This window comes from Sciurus vulgaris (assembly GCF_902686455.1).
Source record: "Sciurus vulgaris genome assembly, chromosome: 3".
Lineage (NCBI taxonomy): Eukaryota > Metazoa > Chordata > Mammalia > Rodentia > Sciuridae > Sciurus > Sciurus vulgaris.
Window position 1 is genome coordinate 180,099,427 of NC_136463.1, and position 22,114 is coordinate 180,121,540.

At 43.9% G+C, this 22,114-nt stretch overlaps 1 protein-coding gene across 1 annotated transcript in view; it reads right to left on the reverse strand.

The window, feature by feature from the left end:
• The window catches only part of DNER (delta/notch like EGF repeat containing), a 299,024-nt gene that overhangs the window by 137,945 nt on the left and 138,965 nt on the right, over positions 1 to 22,114 (reverse strand). The window contains exon 5 of the mRNA XM_079132624.1: positions 6,019 to 6,164. Coding sequence (XP_078988750.1) covers positions 6,019 to 6,164 — 146 coding nt within the window. The remainder of the gene's footprint in view (positions 1 to 6,018; positions 6,165 to 22,114) is intronic.

A 22,114-nucleotide genomic window follows, 5' to 3' on the forward strand; every position in this document is an offset into this window, starting at 1 on the left:
AAGCTGTTTATTCAGTCAAGAAAAAGGTTTTGCCTGCACTCTTGGAAGACCTTCTTGGAATGGATGAGTCTGTTCTTGTCATGTCATTAGGTGTGTCCCATCTGTTATTCCGCTCAGCACCCTCTCTGCTTGGGTCTCGCTCCCTGAAGGAGGAATGTCTCCAGTGTGCTGGCGGAGCTGTGGGGCCTGGCCTGCCCACACTGAGCCGGGCCACTAGAAAGACCCCGCACCCTCATGTTCTGGCCGCGGCTGCTGTCCGCATGCTGTTCCTCTGATCCTTTCTGGGTTCCCCCATCTGTCCTCCCGTCCTGTTTCTTTCTCATAGCCCTACCAGGTCACTGTGTCTTTTCTCGAGGTCTCAAGAGGGCCCCTGTGTTTGCACTAATGATGTGGAGGCATCAGCTCTCAGAGAAGGGCTGGGGGAATGATAGGACATCTATTCCTGCTTCCACTGCGACACCACCTCACCAACAGAGAGGTTCGCTAATGGTTCCAAACCAACAGGGAAATAGCGAGACTATGTGGGTGCGAATTATCCTGACCCGTTTCTTTCTGAAGTGATGGGGAAAGGATTGAAGATGCCACTTAAGATGTTCCTGAGGGGTTACTAACTTTCCAGGTCCCACCGTCTGTGAGATGCCCTTGGATCAGAGAGTATTTCCTGACTTGTCATTCTGTGAACCTCAATTCATTTTCCGCACCCCTCTGTTCATTGACTCTCCATACCCCTATATGTATCAAATATAAAATCCAAATACACTTCTACTTCCACGCTCAGAGAACTGGTTTCTATCTTATTTTTTCCTTTTGTTTATCTTCCTCATTCAGTTTGCAGACAGTTTTTGGGCCTCTCCTGTATGAAAAGCACCAAGCAGGTCATTATCATAGATACAGAACAAGCCAGACCCAGATGCTAATGTTAAAGAGTTGGACTCCCCAGGGGAAGTCCTATGTGATCTCACCTCTGCCTGGGACCTTCCTCGGGGCTCCCAGAGCACACTTGGAAGCCTCTCCAAGCACACATCACCCTGCTCTGAACTATTAGTTACTTATTCAGCACATTGCCCCCGAGGCCTTCTGGCTCTTTCCAGAAGTCAGGTCTTACTGGACCAAACTTGTATTCCCCAAAGCCTAGGGAAGTACCAGGCATTAGGCAGGTGCTCAAGAACTCTGCAATAAAGTGAAAGCAAATAATAATGGACACAAAGAAATACCAACATAAACCAAAAGCCATGTATCTCATAAGAGAGGAGGTTGCTTCTGGTCTTGAGGGAGCTACTCTGCTCTGGGGCTTAGGGACAGTGTCTGGAAGCAGACAGATTTTCAGCTGAAGCTGAAATACTGTTGGGGAGTTAGGGGGACAGAGGGACAGGGAGGCTGTCGCTGGCTCTTTGCGGTACAAAATCCATGGATATTTGTCACCGCCTGCAGCAACAACTTGCATGGGTCTTATGGGTGGTGGAGTGGAAACTGAGGCACTTCTATCTTTCTCTTTAGTGCACTGCTTTCTTGCTTGTTTGTTTATAGAGGATAGAGGAAATGAGGTTTACTTGCTTTGAGAGGAGAGAGAGAGAGAGACTTTGCTTATCAGAGAGAAAGAAACTTTGCTTAAGAGAGACCTTGAGAGAAGGACAGGCTTTGCTTAGAGGAAGAGAGACTTGCTACGCCTCACTTAAGTTCTGCTGCTTACTGGTGCGTCCTGCATCCTGTGAACTAAGGTGTGTCTACCTAAGGTGCCCTAGTGATGTGTCTCAGTTCTCCGCTCTGTGATCTGCCTTCCGCCGCTGCCCCTACTCGCTGCTGTGTGTGTTTCCCTCTAGCTGCTGCCGCGCGTCTAGCTGCTTTTTTGTGTCTTCTTCTTTCTGGCTGCTGCCGCAGGTGTGTCTTCTTCTACTGCTTTTCTGCTAATGGCTGCTGTGCATGTCCCTGTCTCGCTCCGCCTACGCTTATATCACCTCCAGGAGGCGGAGAGCAGGGCCACGCCTCTTACCCAAAGATTAGGCCAGACGCTCCGAGCAGGCAATTAGTGCACGAGAACACATGTGCACACATTGTGTGCGTGGACGAGAAAATCACCTGAGTGTGCTTATGTCAATTAACCTCCTCGCTGCCGATGTGATCAACATGGCACAGCCCCCAACAGGAGGCAAGGGCAGAGGCACAGGGACAGAGGGCAGGGAGGAGGCTAAACTTCTAGATGAGGAACAGTATGAGGAAAACTACAGGGATCTCCGGGGTGTCAGAGGGGTACAGGGATTATGGGAGGGGCGTTAACCATATAATCCTTAAATGAAAAGTTGTTGTGTGTGTGCTTCAGGAAGTCAACAAGAAGGAGCCTCAGTTTCCAGGGTTGTGGTCCATGATTGACTTCGGAATCAGAATCCCCCAGCTGCCCAGAAAAAGCATGGGAACCCGAGTCAGGGGCCTGGAAGACGACATTTCTCCAGGGCTATTCTGAGAAAACAAAAACTTTAAAACTGCCTTAACCTGTGTGCTGGGAATCGACTGGGTAGAAGAGGGCAACAGGGGATTAGAAGAACAGAGAGAATCCTGTGGTGGCTAATTTTATGTGTGAACTCTGCTGGGCCACCATGACCAGACATTTGGTCAAATGTTATTCTGGATGTTCTCTAGGAGATTTTGAATGAGATTTATATTCAAATCAGCAGATTCTGAGGAAAGCAGATTGCTCTCAATAATGTGGTGGCTCTTAGCGGACGACCCGAATGGAACGAGAAGATGTCCTCTCAGATGTCCTCATCTGCCATCAGGTGATCCTCAGATCTCATCTGCAACACTGGCTCTTCCCTGGCACTATGGCAGGTGCCCTCTGAACTCCAAGAGCAATCTGCCAGCCTCTCCCAGCAGATTCTGGACTTGCCAAGGCTCTACAATTGCTAAGCCAATTCCTACACCCATCCTACTAGCTCTGTTTCTCTGGAAAATCTAGACGAATGCAGACCTCTTGACCTTGAGAGACAAGGTATTTGGAATCTAATTTTGGATCTAAGAAGGCTGAATGCCACCAGTAAAGAGCCCCATGCAAATTCCCTGACACATAACCTGTACGATAATTAAGAGATCAATCATCAACTAGGCCACAGCTGGTGAGCCCAACGACCCCGGTGACAACCTTCAAAGAGGGAAAGGCTGGCCAACAGTCAAGCTGCTTTCCTAAGAATCAACCCTTGTAACAAAAGCAGTTTTCAAAAACGAAAGAGCTCCTGCTGGTATAATAGTAAACACTTTACAGAGACCTTTCCAGAATGGTGCAATGTCTAAGAACAGCAAGCTTCTGCTTTATCATAAGCCACCCATCAACCTGAAATTGTGAGACATCCCCTCACCAAAGTGCATCTGACAGGAAAGAAATGAGTTCCATTACCCAATAAGAGTGGTGTAGAAATAAGAGGGTGGTTTTTACTTTGATGGATGATCTAATAAAAATATATAAAAATGATTAGAAACAATAAAATTAAATCACCAAATACAATGCTATTTTTGTTTGGTGCTGTGGAGTGGGTTCGTACCTCGAGTGGAAGGCTGGACTTTATAACTCCCAATTTTAGGAAACTGTAAAAAGAAACACGATGGTGGTGGTCTTTTATTGCCAGAAAACTGCTTCTCAGTCGCTGTAACTGCCCTAATGACTATCCCAAAAAGCCAGGGGACTCAAGTAGACGCAGAAATGATGAGCAGCCTTTCCACCCACTGGCCCTGTGCAGACAGCCCAGGGATGTTTCTGTCCAAGGGAACAATGTGCCCCAGGCGGTGGATCTTGGAAGGGACCTGGTAATTCCAGCCTGTTAGATTGCTCAGAGTCACCTGGGGGTAATTGCGATGCTTCAGATGAGACTGCCAGCCCTGACTTCCTCATATTAAATGAAGGCAAATGCAGAATCCACAACGGCGGAGACTCCACTCTACAGACACCCAGCATGGGGCTGCCCAGTGACAGTGGCAGAAGGAAGCACTATCTCACAGGTACCCGAAGCCCTCGAGAGACACGGGTGCCCTGATGAAGATGTGTTTCCTCTACAATGATCTGCTACGATTAGCACGGACACATGAGTCACTGTTCCATGTTCGGCCAGGTTTGCCGAGCTTCCGGCCGGGTGCCGAACACCGCCATGGCCTTCTTAAGGCGTCAGCGCTAAGCCAGTTCCAGGTGACGCCTCCTGGCTAGGGCTTTCCTGCCAGGGACTACCCCAAGCTGGTCGATGACCATAATGTCCACGGGTCAAGAGGACGTGGTGATTGGTAGTCTGCCTTGTAGCCTGCACAGCAGGACCAGCCACTGGGAAAGCAAGCACACAATGAACCCTGCACTCTGTCATTCAGAACTTCCCAAGGACCCCTCTGTTCCTCCTTTGAGACTCTTCTCTTTTGCCCATGTTGTCTTATTCAGAGGTAATCCATCCTCAAAATGATTCCTGGGGACTAGCAAGGCCTCCGTGGGAGGCTTGTGAGCCTCCCTCTTGCCACCTTGGGAGTGCTGGCACTATCCCCCTCCACAGTCGGCTGTCCTTGGGCCCCATCCATACCCCCCAGCACCTCCTCGGGAACTAGGCTGTCCACGGCTCCCTCGTCTTTCGCCAGTGATGTCCCCTGCCCAGCTTTCATCGCCATAGAACACTCAATATCCTTTACTCTTCCCCCCCCCCCTAAAATGCATTGATAAATGAGGCTTCCCCTCAGGAAAGAGAGCAGACTGGTCCCAATTGGCAGAGAGGGAAGACCACGGGATCCACAGGGCAGGTGTGGCTGTGTAAAAGACCCTCTGGTGCATCACCCCTGGCACCTCCACAGTCTCCCCTTCCTCCCTGAAGGAGGGATATAGCTTCGCCTTTTAGTTTACATCTGTGTTCATTTTCAAAGATTTAGCAGAAAGTAACGTTTCCATGACTCTCTTGGGTTCCTGACTACAGTCTGCCTTTTCCAGGAACCAGCTAAAGAAAACATAATATATTTAAACAGCTGCAATATTATACCTAAGACAGGAAAAACACGGGTTTTCCAAGATGCTGAGGGCAGCTCTGAAATCTTGCTCCAGCGTCAGCCCACGCCCTCGGTGGCTGAGCTCCATGACACTGTCACCCAGTGTGCCCACATCACCACAGAAGGTGCCACCCAAGAAACCTTACTGTGGCTCCCTTAAAGTCAGCCTAAAGCCAGTCGTGCTCTTCTGGGGCTTGGTGAACCCACTTCCACTTAACATTAACTTCAGTGGAAGCATGTGCACCGTTGGAGAGAGGAAGATACAGGAAAGGATGCCAGAGGAGAAGATGTCCTGTAGGACAGGCCCTCGTGAGGCGCATCGACCCCTCATCAGGGAGTTTCAGGTGGAGCCTGGAGCTCAGATGTGTCCTAAGGGGGCCACATACTGAGGGAGCCTGGCCTGGACTACTGTGCTTCTCTGCTGCCTGACTCCTGGACCCCTGTCACCCACCTGGAACCAGGAGGCAGAAGAGGAAGCTATACTGAGAGCCTTGCCCTGTGTCCCACGTGAGCATCGCTACTAAAGAAAATGAGGACCAGCCCAGGTTGTCCACGGCGTCTATGACGCCAGTCCACCGAGATGGAGCACGGTGGGCCAGCCTTCCCACCGCTGCTTCCTCTCATTCCCTTTCCTGCTTTGCCTTTGCTGCTGTAGCTCTGTTACCACCACCAGGGAGACGTGAAGCCCAATGAGGGAGCGGTCCCGCCGCAGGCAACAGCGCCCAACACTGAAACATAAATACCGAGCTTACCTTTTCTTTCTTCCATGTCTCTTGATTCTACTACTGCACACCATCTCTCCTTCAGACCAACGCAAAACTTACTACTGCACAAATGTCTTGTAATTGCTTTATGAATCATACGGAGATTTATCTATCCATACGTTGCATACTAATACATAATTGGAGCCAGAAATACAGAGGCTCCTTCAGCAAACACACTTGGTCTCTCTTCTCGCCCTTACTTTACCCACCACGCTCAATGGCAACACAGATTTACAAGCTACCACTGTTCCCTTACCTCTGATGGCTTCGTGGTGCATTTTCCTTTTCCTGAACACTCCAAGTCATTTGTGTGGCTGTCCCCAGGCACACAGGTGCTGGCCTTCACCACCAGAGTTAAGCGCAGAGCCACGATAGATTTAGTAACAGAATCATTCACAAAACCTAAAAGAAAATGGGACAATAGGAAATGTAAAGCTTTACCCATGGCTCTCCTAGAGACTATGAATTTAGTTTAAGCAGCGTTCAAGACTGGCAAATAAAACAAAACACATGAAAGCAAATGAATAAAGCACATGGCCACTGTCCACTCAGGCCTCGGGTCTCTAAGACAGACCAGTCTACCCGACACCATGATGGCCACTCGGGCTAAGGGAAAGGAGCAGCAGGTAGTTCGGCCACCATCTTTTTTTTTTTTTTCCTGTTATTTTTTCCTTACCCCCCCCACCCCTCCCACCCCTCTTTTCCCTCTATACAGTCCCTCCTTCCTCCATTCTTGCCCCCTCCCACCCCCCATTATGTGTCATCATCCGCTTATCAGCGAGATAATTGGTCTTTTGGTTTTTTGAGATTGGCTTATCTCATTTAGCATGATATTCTACAATTTCATCCATTTGCCTGCAAATGCCATAATTTTATTATTCTTTATAGCCACCATCTTACACCCCTTGCTCTGCTCCTGCCCTTGTCCACAAGGGTTACTTTGTGTCTCAGTCCCCACTCTATGCTCAGTCTTAGAATTTAACCCTCTGCCAAGGAGCAACCCAGTCCTTCCTCCTCCTGTCACACTGGATGGTCACAAATGCGGGAAATCCCCAAAGGCCCCACCCTGTGTGAGTCTGCCTGAACAGCTCTCAGCCCCTCCAAGGTGGGCATGCAACACAGGTGCACATTCTATGTTGGGCTTATTCATGCATATTTCACTTGACCACCAATCTAACCTCAGTATCAATTTTTATCTGTCCAATAAAATAGATGATTTGGGCCATCTAATAAAACAGGACTAATCATAGTTGATACTGACTGCAATATCATTGATATGGCTTATCAATGCATCCATATGAATGCATCCATTCATATGTAGTAGATAGCAATACATATGTAATAAATTGACAATAATTATACTCTCTAACTGGAATGGACATATAAATGCTGTAAGTATTTGTACATCAATGATTAAATTATTTCCATCAGCAAACATCTTTTCCTAATCAGAATATTCATTTATGTCTGATTTTTAACTTCAAAACAAAATATTACTAAAACTCATGAATTTGACAAGATACTCAATACAACATCCTCAATGATATTCAAGAGTAAGATCAAGTCCACGAGTCTCAATACTATGAAACTATGTCCATAGATATTTTTATGACAAAAGATTTTTAGCACCAAGAAGGAATCAAAAGTAAGTGGGAAAAACAGAGGAGAAAATAATTTTTAGGCCAACTGAAATGAATTCCATTATCAGGTTTAAAAAAAAAAAAGTGATTTGAATCCCTACCTCACACCATATATTAAAAATAAATCTAGATGGCTTAAAGAGCTAAATGTGAAGCAAAAAATTTTTAAAACTACAAGTGGAAAACATAGGAAGCTATTTCACTGATCTTGGGGTATGATATTTCTTAAATAAGAAACAAAATAATAACCCATAAAAATATATCAATCAATTTAGCTTTCTGTAAACTTAAATTATATATAAATGGCCAGAAATACACATGGTTGACTAGACACAGGCTTAAAAATGAAATTTTCAATGCATAAAGTCAGCAAATGATTAGCTGCTAGAACATACAAGGAATTCTTTGGCCACTTGCTTTTTGAAACATTATTTGTATTTATGTAAATATTAAAACTTACATAGCAGTAATAAGCACTTCTATGTAGACATAACATATATACACAGTAAAAGTATATAAAGATGCATGGAAAGAAACAAACCAAAATCAAAAGAGGGAGAGAAGGAAACAGGTGGGAGAGGAGGGAGCCTTTGACTGTATATGTAATATTCTATTTCTCTGCTCATGATATATAAAGAAAATATGCAAAATATTTATTAAACCTTGTGTATAAAGAAGCCCTGTATCCATTTCTATAGTTTCATGTATATTTTAAATATTATTTAACAAATTTTTTTTAATTTATTTTTATTGTAAACAAATGGGATACATGTTGTTTCTGTTTGTACATGGAGTAACAGCATACCATTTGCATATTCATATATTTACATAGAGTAATGATGTTTTATTCATTCCATTATTTTTTTCCTTCCCCCCCCACCCTCCCACCTCTCTTTTTCCTCTATACAGACCCTCCTTCCTCCATTCTTGTCCCCTTCCCATCCCCCATTAAGTTTCATCATCTGCTTATCAGTGAGATCATTCCTCTTTTGGATTTTTGAGATTGGCTTATCTCACTTAACATGATATTCTCTAATTTCATCCCATTTGCCTGCAAATGCCATAATTTTATTATTCTTTATAGCTGAGTAATATTCCATTGTGTATATATACCACAGTTTCTTTATCCATTCATCAATTGAAGGGCATCTAGTTTGGTTCCATAGTCTGGCTATTGTGAATTGAGCCGCTATGAACATTGATGTGGCTGTATCTCTGTAGTGTGCTGATTTTAAGTCCTTTGGGTATAGGCCGAGGAGTGGGATAGCTGGGTCAAATGGTAGGTCCATTCCAAGTTTTCTAAGGAATCTCCACACTGCTTTCCAGAGTGGCTGCACTAATTTGCAACCCCACCAGCAATGTATGAGTGTACCTTTTTCCCCACATCCTCTCCAACACCTATTGTTGCTTGTATTCTTGATAATTGCCATTCTAATTGGGGTGAGATGGAATCTTAGTGTAGTTTTGATTTGCATTTCTCTTATTACTAAAGATGGTGAACATTTTTTCATATATCTGTTGATTGCTTGTAGATCTTCTTCTGTGAACTGTCTGTTCATTTCCTTAGCCCATTTGTTGATTGGGTTATTTGTATTCTTGGTGTAGAGTTTTTTGAGTTCTTTATATATTCTGGAAATTAGCTCTATCTGAAGTATGATTGGCAAAGATATTCCCCCACTCTGTAGGCTCTCTCTTCGCATTGCTGATAGTTTCCTTTGCTGAGAGAAAGCTATTTAGTTTGAATCTATCCCAGTTATTGATTCTAGCTTTTATTTCTTGTGCTATGGGAGTCCTGTTAAGGAAGTCTGATCCTAAGCCAACAAGGTGAAGATTTGGACCTACTTTTTCTTCTGTAAGATGCAGGGTCTCTGGTCTGATTTCAAGGTCCTTGATCCATTGTGAGTTGAGTTTTGTGCAGGGTGAGAGATAGAGGTTTAGTTTCATTCTGTTGCATATGAATTTCCAGTTTTCCCAGCACCATTTGTTGAAGAGGCTATCTTTTCTCCATTGCATATTTTTGGCCCCTTTGTCTAGTATGAGAAAATTGTATTTATTTGGGTTTGTGTCCGTGTCCTCTATTCTGTACCATTGATCTACCTATTTTGGTGCCAACCAAATTTTTATTTAGATTATTTATTATAGCTCAGGCATCACAACTGCAAACAAGTTTGATGGGCTAGAAAAATACAGTATCCTGACACTTAGAACACACATTCCCCAAATGATTTTGTGGTTACCTTCTCAAAACTTTTTGAGCAGTCTCTTTCCCTCACTGCATCAGGTCCTTCTTGTAATGCACACATATATGTGAGGAATCTCATTTGTTCTTCAAGTACATTGCGTTAAAATAATGATAACAAACTGAATAAGAAACAGGACTCATGTTAATTCACCTTTTTTGCAGGCAAGTAGCATTATCTCATTAACTGGTGGTCACTTGAGAACATGCTGCTTCTGTTTACAAGAAATTAACAACTTTCCAAATAGTTCCAATGTTTTCGGCTTAGAATTCCGAGGGTACTGTATATTTCCAAAGGCCATTAGCACAGATTTATTCAGTGTTGCATGACACATTAGGGTTTGCTTTCCATACTTTGAAATGTGAAGAGGAGGGAAATCATGGAGCAAAAATTGAGGTAGGTCTTGAATTGAGGGATGAAAGGAACTCATGCTCTCTGGGATCTTTGGTCTGGGATTCTGACATGTGGGTTCCTGGAGATCCCTTGGGCACCAGTGGGTTGGCAGGAATGGGGAAGAATTTCTCTAACTCTCAGAACTGCTTCTGGCAGCTGTGGAAAATTAATCTCTGGGTTCCACCTCCATGTTTCCTGAGTATTCAGTCAGGACTTCTCTAAGCTAAGCCAATTCCCCAGATGCCATATGGGATCAGGGAGTGTCACCTCCCAAAGTCAGACTGGTGAGACCATTAATGGATAAAAGAAGGCCTAGCAAAGAAAGCGTCTCACAGGCACCAAGTAGAGGGACATAAGGGAGCCATATACATGAGACCAGAGGATAGGGATAAAGTCTCAAATGGAACAAACCAGAAGACCAAACCCTGGTGAAGGGAGCCCAGCAAGGAGAGACACAAAGAGCTCAATGCGGACCTGACATGTCCACCTGTCCACACCGGCTATCAGCCCCAAGCAGGCAGGTTCCTAAGTAGCTCTGGTCCTCCAGGCAAACAGCCTGTGAAAGGCCACGGGTCTCCTCTCTGTATTCAGTCTCAGTGTGTGTGTACTCTAATTTCTCCTATGAACCATGTAGAGAAATAGAAAATTACCAAAGACGAGTAACTCTATTTTTATTTTTAGTGCTTGTCTTGGGCCCCCAGGACCCCTCAACTCGCATCACTGGGGCTTTTGAAAAAGACACTTACCCTGCTTCTCATTGGGCTGAAGGAAGAAGACACAGCTGTGCCCTTAACTAGCCTTGAATGTAAGTGAACAATTGGATTATTAACATCTTGATTATCTAGGAGGAAGGCTTCTGCTTTACCCACAAAAGGTACTTAAGACAATGTGATAAAAATTATTTTGGAAAGATTTTAAACAAGCCATGCCCCTCTAAGCCCATACTTTCTCACGCATTAAATAGAGATAATAACCCTGAATGTGGTGGCTGTAGCACTTATTGCCAAACCGGGACTCCTTCCAGAACAACAGGGAGTGCTTTTCATAATTGCACAAACATACGGTAAGACCAGCATTGTCCTGGGCAATTGGACAGTCGGTCCCCTCCTCCCACTGACTTGAGGAGTATTTGGAGTCAGCGTTACTATTCAGACCAGGGATGCTTTAACTGGAGGAAGAAGGACTCCGACAGTCAGTGTGAGGCTTATTTCACAACATCAAGGTCATGATGGGGAAGAGCGAAAGTCAGAGAGAAGTGGAGAAGTGCCCACTTGGCACTAGAGGACAAACGTCTCTTGCATCTTCGTGACGACAGGTACCACAGGTCTGATCACAGCGGCACTTCAGTCCCTACAGAGCTGGTTACTTTCTTCCTAGGATCTCCTATTGAGACCTTTATCGTAAGTTGGCTTTGGGAAGGAAGGAAATGGAAGCCCACACAAAAGCTCCTCTTCTGTAGAGCTTTCTGTTTCCTCCATCACGTCTGCGCCATGTACAAACACGCTCACCCGACCCCATAAACATCCCACAATTCCTCCACTGCTGGGGATACTCCTTCCCCGATCTCATAACCACTGAGATCCAGCTCGGATGGCACCTTATCCCTGAGTTTTCTCAGTATTGCCTTCACTCTGAGCTCTACCGTGTCCATCTGTGCTCAGGCCTAAGACGTCGGGTACCAATCCCTCGTTACCTTCATCTCGATGGTTTCTTATTGTGCCACCTACACTAGAGCTTCCTTGATGGCAAAGAGCAAGTCTTAGAGACATGGTGAGTAAGTAGGAAGTCAAGACACAGGCCCATGCAAGTCAGTTCCCTAAGAGAAGTTTCCAGAATGTCTATGACCCAGTACGTCCACTTTGAAGAACAGCAGTCATTTGAATGCACACATTCCAGTTTACAAAAATGTAACTGCTTATCAACTAAAGAATACCCTTGATAGAGAAATGGAGCCTGGCAGAAGGTCAGGATGCTACCAGAGAACCTACTCCAAAAGACATTTTTACACATAAAAATAAAGATTGACTCAGATATCAGAGATTATAAAAATATTTTTCATAATTTTGCATTTTCTCTAGCTTTACATCAAATTATTTTTTAAATTTATATCATCTTCTCACTAAGCATTTAGGCCACATAATGCCCTATAATCATGTGGAAACATCTTTCTTCCGAAGGTGATATTTTAAATTCTATTCAACTATTCAATTTACTTAAGGTGGCAATAATTCAAATGAGTACATGGTTAAAAATATACAAGGTATAGTTTTCTAGGTAATTTTTTTCATTTCCTCAATGAATTTTTACTGAGCTCCCTTCTATAAATGAGGTACCACAATAGATTCTAAGGGTACAAAGGTGAGTCACTACCAGTAAGGGTGTCTGCCACTGAAAACTTTCAGTCCAAAGTAATGGTTCTTAAATAGTGTCACAACTAGTGCCTTCAAAACCTTGCAGGAGCTTTTTCAAAGCACATGTTCCCAGGTTCCAGCACGCGTGACTCAGAATCAGTGGTGTGGGATAGGCCCTGGGCAGTCACAGTTTGGAGAAAGATTCCTGAAGTAATTCTGATACCTGCTTTCCGTTAAGAATCACCAGTCTGGTAGAAAAATTGACCACATCATAAAAATACTACTATTACTAAGGCAAGAACTACCTTGAATCAGAAGCATCCATAGAGCCTCTGAAAGCACATTTTATCCTTCCACTTTTGAAATTCAGTGACTCTGATATTTAGACAATGTTTAGATTCCCAAGCTCATGTAGGTGTCTGAGGCAAGCTACCAACCCCATACTCTGGTCACCTGAGGATCAAGCTGCCTTTTGGAGGTTACCCTAATGCCCATGGACATCATCTTTCACCTTTTAAAAAGCCATCTTCTCAGATAAAGAACTTTCCCTGCTATCTTTATTTATGAACTCTGTTGGTGGGATGAGGGAAGGAAGAAGCTTCCTCAGGTTTTAAATTTGTAATGAGGGCATTTCTCTAAGCCATGAAATCCCAAGTTTTTGATTCTGCAAACTCAATAATTATTTCAAAGCTTCCATAAGTGGTATATTTATAGCTCAATTTAAGTTTTTATGGGGGTTCCTCTTCTGGGATGATGGGACAAAATAAGTTAAATAGGGTTTTGCAACTCTTTAATTTCTAAAACATCCACATTTTTCTCAAGCTACTTTGCAAAATCATGTCACATAGCACCAATTAATTCCTAATTGCTCCTTAAGTCCCTAAACTGAGTCAGTGGGACAAGCACATTATTTTCAGAAGGGGATGTTCACATGAAGGCAGTGGCTGGTGGCCACTCCCAGCTAAGTGTAACTTCAGCAATCACTTCCTCTGCCTTTGATGGTATCTAGGGGGAAATGCAGGGGTCACTTCGTAAGGAAAAAGAACACTGTCCAATTTCACTTTCATACAACAGCTGCTGGGTCAGAGCAAAGCGCCCTCAAGGAATTCCACATGCCAAGAGTGGGAACTGTGCCCCTTACGAAGGGCAGCAGGAAGAATTTGAAATAAGATAGAATTCATTCAAAAAAAGGGAGTTCTATGGGGCTTTATAAGTGATCGTTCCCGGGTCGTTGAAAAGTCAGTGTGATTTCTTTGACATCCTTCTCAAAACCGATGGAAACTTCTAACACACTTATAAGAAACACAGGGCACCATGTTTTCCTCCCTTGATGGTGCGAAATCAGTGTAGGTCGCACGATTCCTGATCCAGGCCCATATCGGAAGGCTTGTCGTCACATTCAGAATTTAAAACCCACAGCCAGACAGACACCGGCACCAGGGGCCAGGACGATGCTGTGGATTCCAGAGCTGCTTCGGAATACGATTTGTCAACACTTGCATTTTCTGTGTCTTTTCAAAGACTAAAGATCTAGTGCTGCGTAGGCGGTTGTGAACTCGCTTCAACAAAGTCTGTTTTAAATTAAAAGCAAGAAGAGAAAGAGAAGATTTATGAAAGAAAGAAAGGGGGGAAAGAAGGAAGGAGGGAGGGAGGAGGAGGACTGGGCAGAGTAAAAGGAAAAGAAAATCAAAGCCTCAGATCTATATTGAGTGAGAGAAAGAGAGAAAAATGCTAATCAGAAAAACAAGTCGAGTCAAAATGAAGAAAAGAAAACAGGCTTTCTGTCAAAAATATAAAGGCCTCACACCTTTTGTTATAAAATTTGAAATTGAGTTCTTTGAACATTATCATGAGCAGATTAAGTCATAATACATAGTCCAAGGATGTGCTTCTGATGATGAGGCTGAAACACTAAGTCGCCCTAAATGGACAGCGCCTTCACGCCATGAATAAGCCAGCCTGGGGAGGGGGGTGCAGCACGGGGCAGAAGGAGACTTACATTCATTCATGCAACTTCAAGTAGATGTTTGTTGAATTCTGAGTGGGAAAAAGCATTCAGGGTCAGTGAAGAGAGCTGAGGAGGTCAGTAGGTGAGATGGACCGGAAGGACCAGCACCCTGGATGAGGTTAGGGAAGCCGGGGGGCCAGATCACACAGGCCTCGTGAAACTCAGTAGAGAGCTGGATTCCATGGCAAGCGCGATGGAAATCCGTTGGTGAGTTTTAAGCAGGGAATAGCACATGAGTCGTGCTCTCTCAAAGATCACATTTAAGAGGAAGAACCAAGACTTTCACATAGACTGGATGTAGGTATGAGGGAAAGTAAGAAATCAAACGTAGTTCAAGCAACTTTGGGGGTAGTGGCAGAGGGCAAGTGGATGGAGAATTCTACTGTGAACAGATGACATTTGAATGGGTGTGAGACCTTCAAATGGAGCAGTTGAGGTGGTAGCTGGGCACAGGGCACTGGGGCTTAGAAACATGTTCATCTGAATATGGGTGGGGTTAAAACAACCGGGACAGGGAAAGTACACTTTAAGAAGGGAGGGAAGAGAGAGGAACTGGGTTCAGAACCGAACGTCAGTCTAATGCCCAATAGTCACAATTTAAACTTAGTTTCACATAGATATCAAACCATAATTATACTAGAAAAATAAACTGAAACAAATATTTGTGTGATTTTTCCATAATAGAGTTGATAAGAAAGATAAACTTCTACATTATGAGAAATATATATATATATATATAATATGTCTATATAATATATATATATGAAGAGCATGTTAGAACTTTGACAACATTAGCCCTGAAGAGGGAGACTTTGGTCCATCAAAAAGAAAAAATGTCTCAAGGACTCTACAAAGGCTGGGAAAGGAAAAGAGAAGGGAGGGGGGAGGGACTGGAGAGACCCATTTCTATTTGTGTCGCTACTGATTGATTTCCCTAAGGACTTTTAAAACTGTGACAAAGGAAAACTTTCTGCAAAGATTATCCAGGGATCTGTTAACACCTTCTAGTAGCTAGTTATAAGGACAAGTAAAAAGCCACGCTTCCTTCTCTCCCCCTACTTCCCTTCCCCTACTTTCCTACCCATCAATGCACAAATATGCATGCTCTGCTCTTACCACAGCTCCAAAGGATGCTCATTAACACACTAACGAAATGTTCTGCAATCATTACAATCCTTTTAAACCAGTAACTTTGCCAAACTCGCCTCCCTCTGTGCAAATGAGAAGCCAGTGAGAGGGTCCAGTCATTGTCTTTGGAATCCAGTGGTCAAGCATCAATTAAAGCACACAGCACTGGCTGCAGGCCATTAGCTGCTCATTCTACTGCCGTCTTCTTTAATATTAACACTAAAGAGTCTTAAATGGACTTTGTAGTTAACACCTCATTGGGATTAATAGCAAATGGGATTTGCACATCTCACTTCAGTCGTTTGGCTAATGACCATTTTCTTTGCTGTTAAAGGGAAAGCATACATGGAAAATAAAAATTCCAACCCTAAATTCTTGAGTAGTATTGAAACGGACTGGGCCAAGTTTTTCTATTAAGACACAAACTCGTTTGGCACAGACTTATAACCTATAAAAATGGTTCCCAGTGCAGGGAAGTCCCGTGACTGGCACCAGACAGGTCAGAAAGATTTCAGACACCATGAAGCCAGGGCTTTTTCTTTAACTTGGGCTTCATGAAGGCAAACATGGTGATCCCCACGTCTTGTTCTGCAGAAGCAGGGTGAACCAGTGCACCTGAGCCAGTTCCTCAAGAAGATAGGGTCGGGGTCATGTAAAGCCAGGCAGAATTCCCCTGGATTCATGACCCAACAGTCATGGGCTGGGCAGCAAAACCTGAGAAATAAATTGTTTTTTGACAAAGTCACTTCAGGGCAAAAGAGTCTCTGATGCAGGAGCAAATTTGAGCCAAGACCAAGTATAGGGCAGCATGCTAATAAAACGAGGCTTACTGACTCCCCTTGGCCACGGGAACTCAGCTGCCCTCCCACCACACAGGAGGTGAGGATGCGCTGACTAAAGTGAGCCTCAGTCCTGGGGAACCAGCACGGCCCCTCCACCACCCATGACCTCGTGGGGATCTTTGGGCCTTTAAGAAACAAAGCTCTTTTTTTTCCTCTAAAAGATGGGGATGATGGTAGTGGCTGCTTGCTGACTTGCAAGCTTTGATGCTTAAAGGAGTAAATTGCTTTTTTGGCAATTTTCCCCATATAGGATATCTCATTTTCTGTGGGTTCTTGAATAACGTACAGCTCAAAATGCTTTCTGAGTTAGGAGACACACTGGCACATAACAGCACTTTTTTTACCTTTGTCACTGATCAAAATCATCAGGCAGATTACACCTAGCCAAAGATCGTGGAAATCACATATTAAGTAATATTATTTGCTTTCAAGAATAAGATTTCAAGGACAATGTAAAGAAATTCTAGAAAAAAATACAATTGATAGATTGAGTTATTCTCAACAAATGTTGCTGTCAAATACAGTGATCTTAACAACTACCTTCCTAGGTAGCACTTTGTCAGTGTCCTCTGCAGCATCCTCTGTCTGATCATACTGCAGAGAAAACTCCGAAGATTCAATATCAAAAATATAGGCTCAAAAATTGATGAAGAATGTAGATGGAGAGTCTGAGTCTGGTGTTCTACACATCTCCCAGGGAAAGATCTGCTCCCACAGCAGAGTTACTTAGCTCAGTTTCTTTTCAGGAAAGTCTTCACCCCACCACACTTCTTTTGCTATTTACACAAATCTGGATTGCTTGTCCTGAGTCAGAACCTGAACTGTGGGAGTGAGCAGCTGCCCACTAGGCTGAAGGCCTCCTCCTCCCACATTCCTTTAATCACAGGATTAGAGTTTCCTCTGGGAAATGAGCCAGGGAACCAAAGATTAAGTTTCTCCTCAGGGACTCAGTGCAACGACGGTGGCACTTTTGTGCTGCACACTAAGGAGGACTGAGCTTGTGTCCCTCTGCCCGTTACCCTTTCCTACCGCCTAATGTACAAAGTGACAGCGGCCACTGGGATAGCCAGTTTGACTGCAGAGACGGAACCTATGTGTCGAGGGTGCGGAAGTGTCCTGTTCATCCTCGACCCACCACTTATAGATTGTTCCATGAGGAAAAACTGAATCTGTAATTTGTTTAACTCAAGCTATCTTCATTGCAATGGCTTAGCCTGCGCCAGAACCAATATGAGACAGGAAAGGCATCATAGCAAACTCTCCCTCCTGGGCAATCCCATCTCCTTGGCTGCCTGACGCACAAGGAATCAGCTTTCAGCCATGACCTCGTGTCAGAGTCCCGAGATGCTCTCTCCATTATACCTGCTGCTTGCTCTCCCTTAGCATTTACAAAGCAGGGCTGCCCACCTAGGTGGCTCACCTCCTGTTGGTCAGGGTATGGAACACACTTGGAGCCCTGGAATCCTTCTTTCTGAAATAGAGATAATAACACCTATTTCTCGGGGTGGTGGTTTTGATGAAAGGTCTTCTATGGCCAAGCTTGTAATACAGGGCAGGCACAGGATGAGGACTCTATAAACTGTCTCACCACACCGCCACCGTAAGGAGCACCTTCACCGCCACCCCAGCAGCAGTAGCGGCAGCAACAAACATTTAAGATGAGTCCATTTAAGATGAGTCCTGGAGCAGCACAAGGTGAGAGCAACACAAGAGAAAACCATGCAACCCGGAGATTGGCACACACACAGGAGAGGCTGCCACCCACAGTAGTAGGAGTTCACTCTAAAATAACGATAGAAAGCATAGTGCAGAGAAGGCACGAACCAGTCCCACAGCCACTTGCTGCCATTACCTAGTGTGGTGTGCCGTATAGTGCCACACCTTTACAAGACTGGCAGGGTAGTATGTCTGTTTACTCAGCATCACCCAAACATCAAGGGGAAGTTTCCAGTCCATTATCACCTCATGGACCACCGTTGTATTTGCTGCCCAAAACATCATGATGTGATGTGTGACTATAATTATAGGAATCTTGGTACTCGAACACATGTTAAAATAAATACATATGTATTTTGACGTATATTGAAATATATAATATAAATTCAATAAATTTATAAGTATGTATATGTATTTATAAATGAGTCCCTGTGCTCTGCTGAACAGACTACCACCAGCTGTTAGCTTCTAAGCAACACAAGTTCATTGCTCTACAAAGTGCAAGGCACAGCAAAGTTGGTGTCTGGTGAGGGCCCACGCCACCTGGTTCACAAATGGCCATCTCCTTGCTGAGGGGCAGAGGGGTGAGAGAGCCTTCTGGGGCCTCGTTATAGGAGTGCTAATCCCATTTATGAGGTGAACTTACCACCCCAAAGGGCCCTCCTAATTAACCACGATTGGGAGTTAGGTTTCAGTACGTGATCTTAGGGGAACATAAACATTCAGTCTATTATAGATCCTAAATGAAACTTAGATGTGTAAGTCTGAGGAAAAGGTCTGGAAGTGTGTTTCCCCAAGGAAACAACAGTGCCAGCATGCTAGCAAGAAGGTCACTCAAGGGTCCCCTAATGAGCCCTCTTAAGCTGAACCTTGGAAATGGAATTATTTTAAATGACAGCTACTTTTTAAAATTATTGCTAGAATTTAAAAATAATATCCAAATCGAAGTATATCTTACATTCATAATGGGAAGAAATGGCTTTTACTCTCTGCCACATTGAATAATTCATATCTAGGCCCTACTTTAGAAAGCCTGCATGACCGATGTGATCCTGCAATGTGTATAATCAGAAAAATGAGAGATTATGTATGATTACACAAATAGTATGAATCTACATCGTGCACAACCATAGAAACAAAATGATAGACTCCATTTGTATATAATGAATCAAAATGCAGTCTGTAAAAAAATAATTAAGTAATTAAAAAAAGAAAAATGAGAGGTTATACTCTATGTGTGATCTATCAAAATGTATAAATGCATTCTGTCATATACAACTAATTAGAACAAATAAAATAAAAATTTTTTAAAAGCCTACACTAAGCCTTACTTAAATTATGTAAAAAAAAAATGTGAATAAACATTCATCAGACTTAAGACTTTTTTAAAGAATAACAAGCAACTAATACAAGAAAGATTGACGAGCATAATGGTATAAAATATTTTAATTATAAAATCCTTTCTCGAAGGATAATCTCCACTTAGAAAAATATTTCCTCATTACATGTGAAAACTGCATTATAATTGTACACTTTTTTAATGCTAATTCCTGAAAGCCCATTGGCAGAATGTGAAAATTAATTTGCATTTTCCATTGTAATTTTGTTGGTTCACACAGAATGTACAATTAAAATTCTTCATTTATTTAATCTTTTTCAGTGTATACTTGATCGCCCTTTCACAATCAGAATTATATCACTTAATCTTCCATTAGTGTAGTTTCAACTCATCAAACACTAGCAAATCAATTGCTAAATTACTGTAGTGCTCATATATAATTGCCCACCATGTCCAGTCATTAATATCCAATGAATGCCTCCTGATTAATGGCATCACTGTGAATGCCAAAATAATTCATCACTTTGCTGAGTTGACGTCAGGGGAACGGGAGATTAAATGTGCACATCCAATGGGGCTGCAGACAGCCCCATACACCTAAGGGAGCCAGGGCACCCGGCCTTCAGATGAGCGAACATGAAAAGGTGCTGATTGACATGTTTACCTTCCTAGCTCTTGCCAGCACTGGGAACATGATCTTTCATTTGCCTTTGTTCCATTAGAGGCTCTTTGCCCTGCTTTGATTCAAAAATCCAAGTTTAAATGGTCATCCACACGGCTATCCGGGAACTTCAAGGTCATCAGAAAGTAATTACCTGAATTTACAAGTGTTTGGTAAGGTTTCTAATTTAAGATGCATTAGCTTCTTGAATTATGCATCACAACTTTATTTTTCAGGGTATGAATTTACTGCACTAAAAATAGAACTAACCAGTGTGCCGGGACAAAGCAGGAGTGGGGACAAAGTAGTGGTGCCCTCGTTTCGGGGCAAAGCCGCGTGGAGGTCTGGGAGGCAGAGTCTGATTCAGCCTGGGTTACTTCTCCTTCTATTCTCACCCTCAGCCTTAGGCCTGAAGAGCCTCCCAGGCAGCCTCCCCTATCTGCTGCACTTGCTGGGGTCCCACAAAGGTCCCCGCCACTTAATTCCCCTCCCATGTGACTCACAAATGCCAGAATTGCCTACAGAGTTCATCAAATAAACTGTTCCTTAGGTACCAAGACACAGAGCTGTGCCAACTCCCCATGTGCCTGACAGCCATGTCCACAAGCTCTTGATGTGGGGATGACTGTCTTCCTTCCTGCGCAGCTAAAATGCATATATTTCAGGGAGAACCCTAGACCAGGATGAATGCATGGGTTTTTCATCTCCTCCCTGCAGTGGCTCCCCATTGCCACCAGGATCCCAACAGGGCCTCTGCAGCCAACCATGCCTGGCATCTCGCCTACTTCTTAGCATGTCTCCTCAGCTTTCCCACTTACCCTCTGAGCTGCACCCTCATGGTCTCGTTGCACCTCCTCTGATGGTAGGTGCTCTCTCCAGACTCAGGGCCTTTGCACACACAGTTCCAACTTTTTTCCAGGAAGCGTTTCCCATTGCCTAGTTGATACCTCAGTCTGCTCCTCTTTCTTCAAGGTATGACCCCCGCACATCCCCAAAGGTCACATCAGATTTTTGTCGTCAACTCTGGCAGTCTGCTGATCACAGTTATGATTTTCTATTTGCTTGTGTAATTAATTATGTCTTACTTCCTCTTGCCCCGCTGACACATAAGATGCCCCAAGATGAAGACCTTTGGCTTGTTCTCTGCCCTAGTGCCAAGCTGGAGCCTGGCCCACAGTCCAGGTTCCAAAAGTATCTTGGGGAAGGAGGGAGGAAGATGTGAGGACGTACACACAGGAGTGCATGTAAGGTGTCGACCACAATCGTAAGGCCGGGAGGACCAACGCGCAGAGAGAAGCACAGAGGGAAATCTGGTGGCGATAAGAGAGCAGCAAAGAGCTTCAGTGGAGGCGGAAATCAAGAGCATCTCCCGCCACAGGGCAGTGCAGCCCCAGCCAGGACACCTGGATACAGAGTCCCAGACCAATTTAGGCAGAAAGTGTCACTGCAGACTGTGCCCTGCTGCAGACCACCACCGGCAGCACCAACCCTGCATGGACAGCTGACCAAGAAGGAGCACGTCACCAATTGCCCCTGCTCCCAGTCGACTCTCTGGAAATTAAATTCTTTAATTTAACATGACCATCAGCTCAGTGGGCTGAAAAGCGTTTCCCTTATCTGTCCAGAACAGATTTTATTTACATTTCAGTCTTTACAAACGTCTCGGGGACCTCTGTCTGATCATCGAGTCTTTCTGTAACGGTCAATGCGGCAAATTAAAAATTCTAGGCCTCTCCTTACAGTCCAAATTCTCCCCGCTGACTTTGATCAGGCTGCATTTACTGCTGGAATACCTAACAGAACTCGCAGAAGGTTAGGTGGGGGCCCCAAAACAAAATGAAATACAAATGAACCTTGGTTCACATTCTAAACGAAGAAAAATGATCAAATATATTAAGTGGATCTCATTCTTTTCTGGGTTCTATTTCCAATGCTAATTCCAATTCTAATGTTTGGTAAAGGCTACTGCTACAAGAGGAAGCAAGACCAGGCTCCTGGAATGAGAAAAAAGGCTTTGGAACCAGGGTTATTTGT